Source organism: Mobula birostris, chromosome 10, assembly GCF_030028105.1.
Source record: "Mobula birostris isolate sMobBir1 chromosome 10, sMobBir1.hap1, whole genome shotgun sequence".
NCBI lineage: Eukaryota > Metazoa > Chordata > Chondrichthyes > Myliobatiformes > Myliobatidae > Mobula > Mobula birostris.
The window spans coordinates 39,094,095-39,106,477 of record NC_092379.1 but is presented as its reverse complement, the minus strand read 5'-3'; the positions used below and the strand labels follow the sequence as shown (position 1 = coordinate 39,106,477).

At 48.0% G+C, this 12,383-nt stretch overlaps 2 protein-coding genes across 2 annotated transcripts in view; both read left to right on the top strand.

The window, feature by feature from the left end:
• The window catches only part of LOC140203606 (tubulin polyglutamylase ttll6-like), a 49,468-nt gene extending 43,921 nt beyond the window's left edge, over positions 1-5,547 (top strand). Inside the window, exon 8 of the mRNA XM_072269654.1 lies at positions 5,425-5,547. Coding sequence (XP_072125755.1) covers positions 5,425-5,547 — 123 coding nt within the window. The remainder of the gene's footprint in view (positions 1-5,424) is intronic.
• The window catches only part of LOC140203605 (uncharacterized), a 56,384-nt gene continuing 49,523 nt past the window's right edge, over positions 5,523-12,383 (top strand). Inside the window, exons 1-2 of the mRNA XM_072269653.1 lie at positions 5,523-5,636; positions 8,804-8,934. Coding sequence (XP_072125754.1) covers positions 5,616-5,636; positions 8,804-8,934 — 152 coding nt within the window. The 5' untranslated portion in view covers positions 5,523-5,615. The remainder of the gene's footprint in view (positions 5,637-8,803; positions 8,935-12,383) is intronic.

Genomic DNA, 12,383 nt, shown 5'->3' with positions numbered 1-12,383 from the left:
GAGAAGTCAGAGGTGAGGGGAGGAGAAGAAGAAGTACAAGGTGGCAGGTGATAGGTGATAGAAGGGGTGGGGGTGAAGTAAAGAGCTGGGAGCTCGATTGGTGAAAGAGATAAAGGGCTGGAGAAGGGGGAATCTGATAGGAGAGGACAGAAGGCCATGGAAGAAAGGGAAAAGAGAGGAGCATCTGAAGGAGGTAAGGAGATGAGGTGAGAGAGAGAAATGGGGATGGGAAATGGTGAAGGGGAAGGGTGTTGGGGGGCGGGAAATTCGCAGAAGTTTGAGAAATCAATGTTCATTCTATCAGGTTGGAGGCTACCCAGACGGAATATAAGGTGTTGCTCCTCCAACCTGAATGTGGCCACATTGTGGCAGTAGAGAAGGCCGTGACTGACATGTCTGAATGGAAATGGGAAATAGAATTGAAATTGGTAGCCACCGGGAGATCCAGATGGAGTGTTTATTGCTCGGCGAAGCGGTCTCCCAGTCCACATTGGGTCTCACCGATATACAGGAGGCCGCACCCGGAGCAACAGGTAGTCGACCCCAACAGACTCACAAGTGAAGTGTCGCCTCACCTGGAAGGACTGTTTGGGCCCTGAATGGTAGTGATGGAGAGTGTGGGGGCAAGTGTGGCACTTGTAAGTGCCAGGAGGGAGATCAGTGGGGAGGGACAAATGGACAAGAGAGTCGTGTAGGATTCGATCCCTGCTGAAAGTAGAAAGTGGGGAGAAGGGAAAGATGTGCTTGGTGGTGGGATCCCGTTGGAGATGGCGGAAGTTGCGGAGAATTATGTGCTGGACGCGGAGGCTGGTGGGGTGGTAGGTGAGGACAAGAGGAAATCTCTCCCTGCAGGGGCGGCATGAGGATGGGGTGAGAGCAGACATTCGTGAAATGGAAGAGAGGTAAGGGCAGCTTTGATGCTGGAGGAAGGGAAGCACCTTTCGTTGAAGAAGGAGGACATCTCCTTTGTTCTGGAATGAAATGCCTCATTCTGAGAGCTGATACGGCAGAGCCAGAGGAACTGAGAGAAGGGGATGTCACTTTTACAAGTGACAGACTGGGAAGAGGTATAGTTCAGGTAGCTGTGAAAATGAGTAGGTTTATAAAAGATATCAGTAGATAAACTTTCTGCAGAGATAGAGACAGAGAGATCAAGGAAGAGAAGGGAAGTGTTGGAAATGGACCAGGTAAATTTGAGGGCAGCGTGGAAGTTGTAGGCAAAGTTGATGAAGTGGACAAGTTCAGCACTGGTGCAGGAAGCAGCACTAATGCAGTTATTGATGTAGTGTAGGAAGAGTTGGGGCATGATACCAGTGTGGGTTTGGAACATAGACTGTTCCACGTAGCCGATGAAAAAGCAGGCATAGCTGGGACCCCCGCGAGTGCTCATGGCTTCACCTTTTAGTTTGAAGGAAGTGGGAGGAGCCAGAGGAGAATTTGTTGAGGGTGAGGAACAATTCTGCCAGAGGGAGGAGACTGGTGGTGGAGGGGAACAGGTTGGGTCTGGTGTCCAGAAAGAAGCAGAGAGCTTTAAGGCTGATGGGGGCTGGAGGTGTGTAGGGACTGGACATCCGTAGTGAAAATGAGACGACCAGGGCTAGGGAACTTGAAGTCATTGAAAAGATCAAGAGTGAGTGATGGGTTTACCTGGACAAGTAGGTTTGTGGATCTTGGGTAGGAGGTAGAAATGGGAGGTGCAGGTTGAGGGAACAATGAGGTTGGTGGTGGTGGGTTGGAGATCCCCAGAGTCCATATGGTTGGTGATGGTGTGGGGGACAATGGCCTGGTGCTCCTTAGTGGGGTGCTGTTCCAGGGGTAAGTAAGAGGAGGTGTCTGAGAGCTGGCGCTGGGGCTCAGCAAGGTAGAGGTCAGTACGCCAGATTACTACAGCACCTCCCTAATCTGCAGGTTTGATGGTGAGATTAGGATTAGTGCGGAGGCAGTGCAGAGCGGAGTGTTGAGAAGGAGTGAGGTTGGAAATGGAGAGGAATGTTGAAGTCGAGACGGTTGGTGTCCCATCGGCAGTTGGCAGTGAAAAGGTCCAGAGCAGGCAAAAGACCAGGGTGGGGTGTCCAGGAAGAGGAGGAGGGTTAAAGATGGGAGACGGGGTCACTGGTGTGGGGTGGGGCGTCCTTGCCTAAGAAATAGGCTCGGAGACGGAGGTGGTGGAGGAAGAGCTCGGCATCATGGTGGGCGCGGAACTCACTGAGGTGTGGGTGCGGGGGGACAAAAGTGAGGCCCTTACCGAGGACAGAACAGTCTGCCTCAGAGAGGGAGGTTGGAAGGAATTGTGAAGACCTGGCACGAATGAGAGCTGGGATTGGAGTGGGGCAGGGGGTTGGTAGTGTGTGAGGAGAGGGGAGGATTGAGGTGTTCAGGGAAGGTGATAGATGGGTGAATAGAGGAGAACTCGTAGGGGGGGAGCCAAGATGGAATATATTGTGTGTGGCTACTCTGAATTTATAGTATCTGTTGAACCTCTTGTGTTTAATCTCTGGTGTGTTTCTGGTTTTTAATTGTGAGGAGAGTTAATTTGCTCCAAAAACAATAATTCAACCTCAGGGATAGAAGAGCTTCAGGAGTCTATTCAGCAGTGGCGGGAATTGAACCCAGGTTGCCAGTACAGTAAAGCGTTGTGTGGACCGCTACGCTACCGGGCCGCCCCGTGGTTCACTTGGAATCCAGCACTGTGTATGGAGTGTATGATCGACAGGATTGTGTTAAAAACAAATCCAGTGCACTCCTTGGCTGGCGGGGTGGAGACACGTCTCTACCAAAGGAGGTGTGAAGCGTTCTTTCCCTCCGCCAGCCTGCAGGTCACCCTTGGGCAAGGTGTAGTACCTGCCACCTGCCTAGCCCCCCAATCTGGGTTATGTGAAGCTAAGGGAGCAGGTGGTGGATGGTTGTATGAGCAGCCGGTGCAGATCACAAGTCCAGGTTATGCCACCAATGATGCCAGGCAGACAATCTCTGAAGAGTATTGATAATGGCTAGGGGGTCACACGTCTTGCAAAGACACTGGCCAGAAGGCGGCAGTGACAAACCACTTCTGTAGAAAATTTTACCAAGAACAATCATGGTCATGCAAAGACTGTGATTGCTCACATCACACGACACGGTGCATAATGGTGACGTCATATGACACGGCACATAATGATGAAGCAGTTTAATTTCCAACTGACAAATGCTGGAAATCCAGAGTAACACAAGCAAAATGGAGCAACTCAGGAGATTAGAGAGCTGGATAAAGAGCCAACATTACGGGCTGACCTCCAAGAGGTCCACAGCCTTGTTGTGGTTTGAAGGCTTGCATGCCTCAATGACCCAGAGAGCTATGCTGGCTGGGGTCGGGGCTTTGTGCTTTGGCTGTTGGTAGGATCGCCTACGCCGAACAGGTCAAAGGGTAGAGGTCAAACTAAGAGTGCTCCAGCAGTCCTCCAGATTTGGGGGTTCAGCTCAGAATTGTTACGGAAACAGTAGTGAGGATTCCTTCTACGTCTGAGTGCCGACGATACTCCTGAGTCTCCAGCCGGGGCTTGCATGGCTGACAGTAGTGAAAACGGAGAGAAGCCACCGACGTGATGAAGGGAGTCCTGAAGATCGTCAGAGACGGAGGACCTTCATTGCAGAAGGTAAAGTAAGTTTCAAGCGGAGACCCTTCATTAGGACTCACTAATACTTTGTGATTTGTGAAACCGACCATTGTGTGTGGGACATTCTGACTCTGCCCAGCTGAAACTACATAGGGGGAAGACACCAGATCGGTATCAGCACTTTGTGAAAGATATATCCCTGCCTCTTAAGGCCCAGTTCAGGACAGATCTGTTTCATCACTTAAACCTCTGTTTAGTTGTATATTCAGGGTGCCATGCGTCAACCCTGTAACAGAAAGGGTTGTGCTAGTTGGGACGTGCTACCATTGTAATTAAGTGATTCTGTCAATCTGCCTGACTCTATTCAAACTGTTCACATTAAGTAGGTGATTAGTTAATCAATCATTGGTGTCCACGAAGTCGAAGTCAAAGTAAAATTTATTATCAAAGTAGGTATGCGTTTCCATTTACAACCCTGAGATTCATTTTCAATAAATCTATGGAATAAAACCCTTAACAGAATCAATGAAAGACCACGACAACTTGGGGGTCAGCCAGAGTGCAAAAGGCAACAAGTTGTGCAAATCTGAAAAGAAAGAAACAATAAATAAGCAATAAATATCGAGAACATGAGATGAAGAGTCCTTAATAGTGAGTCCACAAGTTGCGGGAATATTTCAGTGATGGAGCAAGTGAAGTTAAGTGAAGTTAACCCCTTTGGTTCAAGAGCCTGTACTACCTTCCTGATGGTTGAGGGGTAATAACTGTTCCTGAACCTGGTGGTGTGAGTCCTGAGGCTCCTGTACCTCCTTCCTGATGGTTGAGGGGTAATAACTGTTCCTGAACCTGGTGGTGTGAGTCCTGAGGTTCCTGTACCTCCTTCCTGATGGTTGAGGGGTAATAACTGTTCCTGAACCTGGTGGTGTGAGTCCTGAAGCTCCTGTACCTCCTTCTTGATGGTTGAGGGGTAATAACTGTTTCTGAACCTGGTGGTGTGGGTCCTGAGGCTCCTGTACCTCCTTCCTGATGGTTGAGGGGTAATAACTGTTCCTAAACCTGGTGGTGTGGGTCCTGAGGCTTCTGTACCTCCTTCCTGATGGTTGAGGGGTAATAACTGTTCCTGAACCTGGTGGTATGGGTCCTGAGGCTTCTGTACCTCCTTCCTGTTGGCAGCAATGAGGGAGGGAGTCAGATGATGGATGCTAATTTCCTGTGACAATGTTTCATGTAGATGTACTTTACCTGTGATGGAGTGGGCAGCATCCACTACTTTTTGTAGGATTTTCCATTCAAGGGCATTGGTGTTTCCCTACCAGGCTGTGGTGCAGCCTGTCAATATACTCTCCACCACACATCTATAGAAGTTTGTCAAAGTTTTAGAGGTCACGCTGACTCTCCACAGGCTCTCAAGGAAGTAGAGGCGCTGCCGTGCTTTCTACAATGGAATTTACAATAAAAACTCCACGTAAACACAGATTGCCAAACAACCAATGTGCAAAAGAATGCAAGTTGTGTATTAAAGAAAAGCAGGGAACTTGAGTTGTAAAATGTCCTTGAAATGTGAGTTTGCAGTTTGCAGGAAATCTGAAAAATAGTGTCTGGAGAGTAAGAATCTCTCGGATTCACCTGCACCCTACATGAGGACTGAAAAGGGTTCTCGGCTTGAAACATCGACTGTGTATTCAATACCTTAGATGCTGCCTGACCTGCTGTGTTCCTCCGACAGTTTGCATGTGTTGTTCTGGGTTTCCAGCTTCTGCAGAGCCTCTCGTGTTTATGAAGACCCTCCCCATTCCTGCAATTGTTGCTCCGGTGTTTCTCCATTCTCCAGTCCCCCACCTTCCTTCCTTCCTCCTGCGACGGCGGCAATCTACTGGTCTCCAGTCTACAATCACAGACTGAACTGGCATTGTTTCTTTCGCAGTTCACCGTGCAGCCACAATCTTTGGGTTGAAAGAGGTTGGTGAAGAGGAGCAATGGACATTGTACTGGTCGGACAATTTCGTGTCATGGGATAAAGCCATGTCACTAAAGCAGTACCAGGTAATTGACCCACAGAAGAGCCAATGAGAAGCTCCCATTCCGCCCCCACCCCCAGAACCTGCACCATTGTGAAACTCCACTCAGCTTTTAAATTTCATGATGTTGATGCTGAAATTACAAGGCATTCCTTCCCTCCGCTAGCCTGCATGTCAGCCTTGGGCAAAGTGTAGCACCTGGTTAGACCCCCCCCGCCCCACTGATCAGGGTCACGTGAAGCCATGGGGCAGCTGGTGGATGGCCGTATGAGCAGCCAGTGCAGATCAGAAGTCCTGATGATATAACCACTGACACCAGACAGACAATCTCTGAAGAGTATTGACAATGGTTTGGTGGGGAGGGGGTTAACCATAGAACATAGAATAGTACCGCACAGTACAGGCCCTTCGGCCACAATGTTGTGCCAACCCTTAAACCCTTCCTCCCATGTAACCCCACTACCTTAAATTCCTCCATATACCTGTCTAGCAGTCTCTTAAATTTCACCAGTGTATCTGCCTTCACTACTGATTCAAGCAGTGCATTCCACGCACCAACCACCCTCTGAATAAAAAACCTTCCTCTAATATCCCCCTTGAACTTCACACCCCTTACCTTAAAACCATGTCCTCCTGTACTGAGCAGTGGTGCCCTGGGGAAGAGGCGCTGGCTGTCCACTCTATCTATTCCTCTTAATACTTTGTATACCTCTATCATGTGTCCTGTCATCCTCCTTCTCTCCAAAGCGTAAAGCCCTATCTCCCTTAATCTCTGATCATAATCCATACTCTCTAAACCAGGCCCCATCCTGTTAAATCTCCTCTGTACCCTTTCCAATGCTTCCACATCCTTCCTAAAGTGAGGCGACCAGAACTGGACATGGTACTCCCAAGTGTGGCCTAACCAGTTTTATAGAGCTGCATCATTACCTCGCAACTCTTAAACTCTGTCCCTCGACTTATGAAAGCTAACACCCCATAAGCTTTCTTAACTACCCTATCTACCTGTGAGGCAACTCATATTGTCCCCACCTTCATCAAGTTCCCTCTCATTGGTGAATACCGAAGAGAAGTATTCATTGAGGACCTCGCTCATTTCCACAACCTCCAGGCACATCTTCCCACCTTTATCTCTAATCGGTCTTACCTTCATTCCTGTCATCATTTCGTTCTTCACATAATTGAAGAATGCCTGGGTTTTCCTTTACCCTACTCGCCAAAGCCTTCTCATGCTCCCTTCTTGCTCTCCTCAGCCCCTTCTTAAGCTCCTTTCTTGCTACCCTATATTCCTCAATAGACCCATCTGATCCTTGCTTCCTAGACCATGTATGCTGCCTTCTTCCACCTGACTAGGTTTTCCACCTCACTTGTCACCCATGGTTCCTTCAGCCGATCATTCTTTATCTTCCTCACCGGGACAAATTTATCCCTAACATCCAGCAAGAGATCCCTAAACATCGACCACATGTCCATAATACGTTTCCCTGCAAAATCATCATCCCAATTCACACCCGCAAGTTCTAGCCTTATAGCCTCATAATTTGCCCTTCCCCAATTAAAATGTTTCCTGTCCTCTCTGATTCTATCCTTTTCCATGATAATGTCAAAGGCCAGGGAGCGGTGGTCACTGTCCTCCAGATGCTCACCCACTGAGAGATCTGTGACCTGACCTGGTTCGTTACCTCATACTAGATCTAGTATGGCATTCCCCCTAGTCAGCCTGTCAACATATTGTGACAGGAATCCATGCTGGACATACTTAACAAACTCTGCCCCGTCTAAACCATTGGAACTAATCAGGTGCCAATCAATATTAGGGAAGTTAAAGTCACCCATGACAACAACCCTGTTATTTTTGCACCTTTCCAAAATCTGCCTCCCCATCTGCTCCTCGGTATTTCTGCTGATACCAGAGTGCCTATAGAATACTCCCAATAGAGTAACTACTCCCTTCCTGTTCCTGACTTCCACCCATACTGACTCAAAAGAGGATCCTGCTACGTTACACACCCTTTCTGTAGCTGTAGTAGTATCGCTGACCAGTACTGCCACCCCTCCTCCCCTTTCCCCCCTCTCTACCCCTTTTAAAGCGCTGAAATCCAGGAATATTGAGAATCCATCCCTACCATCTTGTAAAGACAATACCCAGAAGAAGGCGATGGCAGACCACTTCTGTAGATAACATTTGCTGAGAACAATCACGGTCAGGAGACCATGATTGCCCACGTCATACGACATAATGGCTATGATGTGCCTAATACTTTTGCACACAGTACTGTATTTGTCATCGTGGAACAGAGAGCGAGTTTGTAACTCCAGTGGGAACAAAGGATTTTGGGAATGGCGAGGGTGGAGCACCCCAGGAGGCGTGTGGGACAGGTGGCAGAGAAGGAGTGCCGGGGTGGGGGGGTGCAGACACACCCAGCCCTGAGACACCAGGCAAGGTCACTTGATTCCAAAAATTGGTTTATTAATCATTACAGAATGTCTCTCTGGTGCCTCCCCCTCCCTTTCCCTTTTCCCAACCATGATTCATTCCCCTCTCCCTGCCCCACTTCCCACTCAGTCCGCAATAGACATCCGTATCAGAATCAGATTTATCATCACTCACACGTCATGAAATTAGATTTTTTTTTTGTGGCAGCAGTACATAAAATCACTACAGTACTGTGCACCTTTGATCTTTAGATGTGCTCCTAAAACTTTTGCACAGTACTCTACCTCATTATGATCTTGCATTTTGTCATTTACCTGTGCTGCATTTTCTGGGCAGCTTTTACACTTTATTCTGTACTTTGATTATTTTACCCTGTTCTGCCTCATTGTACTGATCTGTGTGAACAGTAGGCAAGACAAGCTTTTCACTGATTCTTGGTATGTGCATGAAAACTGCAGGAGGTCAGCAGTTTCTGACATACTCAAACTGCCCCGTCTGTCACCGGCAATCATTCCACGGTCAAAGTCACTAAGATCACAAATTCTTCCCCCTCTATTCTGATGTTTGGTCTGAACAATGACTGAACTTCTTGACCATGTCTGCATGTTTTTATGCATTGAGTTTCTGCCATATGGTTGGCTGATGAGATATTTTATATTAAGGAGCAGGAGCACCTAGTAAAATGGTCACTGAACGTATGCCACGTCATACTGGTATACCGTCTGTATGGATTGATAATTCTTTTCCTCACACAGAAAATGAATTACTTTCTTGGGATGCACGAAATCTGTATGAAGGATTTGCTGGTCATGAACTTAAATCGCATGCTAAGGCAATACCCAGAAGATTACAACATCTTCCCAAAAAGCTGGCGTTTACCATCTGAGTAAGTTTAAAGACCACCTCGAAATGGAGTGGGGCTCTGTTCATGCGTGTGTGTGTTTCGAACTTTCAAAGTACATTTATTATCAAAGAATGTGTAAGTTATACAACCCTGAGATCTCCTTGCTTGTCAGCAGTTGCAAAGGAAGAAATCCAAAAGAACCCAATTAAAACTAAAGGCCAACACCCGACGCACGGAGAAAGGGAAAAAGCACAAATCGTGCAAACAGTAGAAGCAAATGACAACATTGTGAACCAAAATCTGTATGGTCTCTCTGAACCATAAAGTGTGTGTGTGTATAGGTTATGAAAAGATTAAAGATTAGCCTTACTTGTCACATGTACAGTACATCGAAACATACAGTGATATGTGGTCTCAGGCACAGAGCCAAGGGTGCGTCGAACCGGCAGAGCCCGGGTCCTGAGAGCGAGGAACGACCTGAGATTTGGACGATTTAAGTGCCGGGCCAGATTGAAAAGGTCAGGAGTTGATGAATGGGCTGGTATTCAGCTCGCTGCTTGGCAAGGTTTACTGAGCAGTGCGCTGAACTGAGGCCGTGGCCTGCAACGAACAGGCTCCTGGACTGGCTGCAGTGACGACTGGCTTCGTGTCAGTGCACTCACTTCTGTCAACTTCAGTTCTGAAAGTTATTTGCTTACTTTTATTGTTGGCACGATTTAATTTTGTTTCTGCCCATTGGGTGTCTGGCAGTCTTCACTTTTTTAATGGGTTCTTTTATGTTTCGTTGTTCTGTGGCTGCCTGTAAGGAGACGATTCTCAGGATTGGATGTCGTATACCTACTTTGATAATAAATGTACTTTGAACTGCGTCAATGACACTTAGCACCACTTTCCCATCTCTATTACATCAAAGGTTAAAGTTCAAAGTAAATTTATTATCAAGGTACATATATGATATGACCTTGAAATTTGTTTTCTTGCAAGTACGATAGAATTTGTGAAAGACTATAAATAACAAAGGCTGACAAACAACCAGTGTGCAAAAGAAGACGGATTGTGCCAAGTTGCAGAGTTCTTGAAAAAGAGTCCATACGGTTGTAGAATGAGTTGAGGGTGGAGGTGAGTGAAGGTATCCATGCTGATGGTTGAGGGGTAATTACTGTTTCTGAACCTGATGGTGTGGGACCCCAGTCTGCTTGGACCTCTTTGTCCAATGAGCTGAGAGCCTGGGTGTGGATGTTGGATGCTGTTTTCTTGTGGCAGTTAAGTGTACTCAATGGTGGGGAGGATTTTGCCTGGTATGGACTCTCTATAAACTCTTCCATTAATGCACATTGGTCTGAAGTTGAGATACATTTCAAAAAAAACCTCAACATATCTCATCTTAGCAATCTTTGTTGAACATACACCCAAGTTGCAAGGGTCCATTAAGTTAACACCTAATGGAAAGAGATATTAAATGACCATTACCAGTCTCTCCTCCCATGTACCCACCCTCACCCCCCCCACTCTCCCTGTCACTTCCTCTGTTGCTTCCTCTTCCCACTCATACCCACTCTCTCTCCCAATACTCCCCCCACTCCCCTGCCACTCTGCTCTTGCACTCCCCCGCTCCCAATCCCCCATGCATGCCCTCCAACACACACCTCCCAATCCCCCCTTTCACTCTCCCCAACACCCCTCCCACTCCCCCCTCTGAGTCCTGTCTCCCACTCCTCCCTCCACTGCCGCCGCCCCTCCCCTCTCACATCTGTATCATACAGCTCTCCAGTGATGTGGATGCACCGTATAAGATATAGCTGACCAATCTCCCATCATCGCCCAAAGGCAAAAGTACCCCACATGATTGTTATAATGACTGCATCCCTCAACTGCTTAAAAAATTATGGTGTCAAAGGCAAGTGCTCATTCAGTAGTCAACAAATTAGGAAAAGAGATGGCAAGGTGGGACTTGTTAGGCAAAGAGATGGTGTAGTGGGACTTGTTGGGCAAAGAGATGGCGTGGTGGGACTTGTTAGGCAAAGGGATGGCATGGTGGGACTTGTTGGGCAAAGAGGTGGCGTGGTGGGACATTAGGCAAAGAGATGGCGTGGTGGGACTTGTTGGGCAAAGAGATGGCGTGGTGGGACTTGTTAGGCAAAGGGATGGCGTGGTGAGACTTGTTGGGCAAAGAGGTGGCATGGTGGGACTTGTTAGGCAAAGAGATGGTGTAGTGGGACTTGTTGGGCAAAGAGATGGCGTGGTGAGACTTGTTAGGCAAAGGGATGGCCCGGTGGGACTTGTTAGGCAAAGGGATGGCCCGGTGGGACTTGTTAGGCAAAGAGATGGCCCGGTGGGACTTGTTGGGCAAAGGGATGGCGCGGTGGGACTTGTTGGGCAAAGGGATGGCGCGGTGGGACTTGTTAGGCAAAGGGATGGCGCGGTGAGACTTGTTGGGCAAAGGGATGGCGTGGTGAGACTTGTTGGGCAAAGAGATGGCGCGGTGGGACTTGTTAGGCAAAGGGATGGTGTGGTGGGACTTGTTGGGCAAAGGGATGGTGTGGTGAGACTTGTTAGGCAAAGGGATGGCGCGGTGAGACTTGTTGGGCAAAGAGATGGCCCGGTGGGACTTGTTGGGCAAAGAGATGGCGTGGTGAGACTTGTTGGGCAAAGGGATGGCGCGGTGGGACTTGTTGGGCAAAGAGATGGCCTGGTGGGACTTGTGGCCTCCAGTTAAATTGACAGCAACAAAAGAGAGTTAATTTAAAATAAGTCTCTGCAATCAGCAGCAAATATATTTCAGCCATGTCTCCTGACTAAAAGCAGTGAGTGAAGGAGAGCTGAACAAGGTACAGAGGGAATGGATCTTTGATGTAGAAAGGAAAGCTAGGGGTCCAAGTTCATAACTCCCTGCAAATGGCCATGCAGATAGGTAGGATGGTCAAGAGGGTGTACAGAAGTCTTTGCCTTCTTGGTTGTACACTCAGTACCCGAGTCAAGACGACAGTTCACAGCTGTAAAAAGCTTCAGTCAGCCTCCATTTGGAATATTGTTGCAGTCTGGTCACCCTATTGTAGGAAGGATATGGAGGCTAAGACTGCAGGTCCATAAGACACAGGTGCAGAATTAGGCCATTTGGCTCATCGAGTCTGCTCCGCATTCCATCATGGCTGATCTATTATCCCTCCCAAACCCACTCTCCAACCTTCTCCCTATAACCTTTGACACTCTGACTAATCAAGAACTTATCAGCCTCCACCAGTGGTTTGTCGTCCACAGTCATCTGTAGCAATGAATTCCACATGTTCACCACCTTCTGGCTAAAGAAATTCCTCCTCATCTTTGTTCTAAGGGGACGTCCTTGTACTTTGAGGTCTTGAACTCTCCCACGATTCTCCTCTAGGGGAGAAAGTGGTCCAGGGACTGACTTACACAGGCGTGGGGACATTTGGTTGGATTTTGAGGACGAGTAACTAGACCATAGACAGGGGCTTGGCCTCCACAGCTGTCTG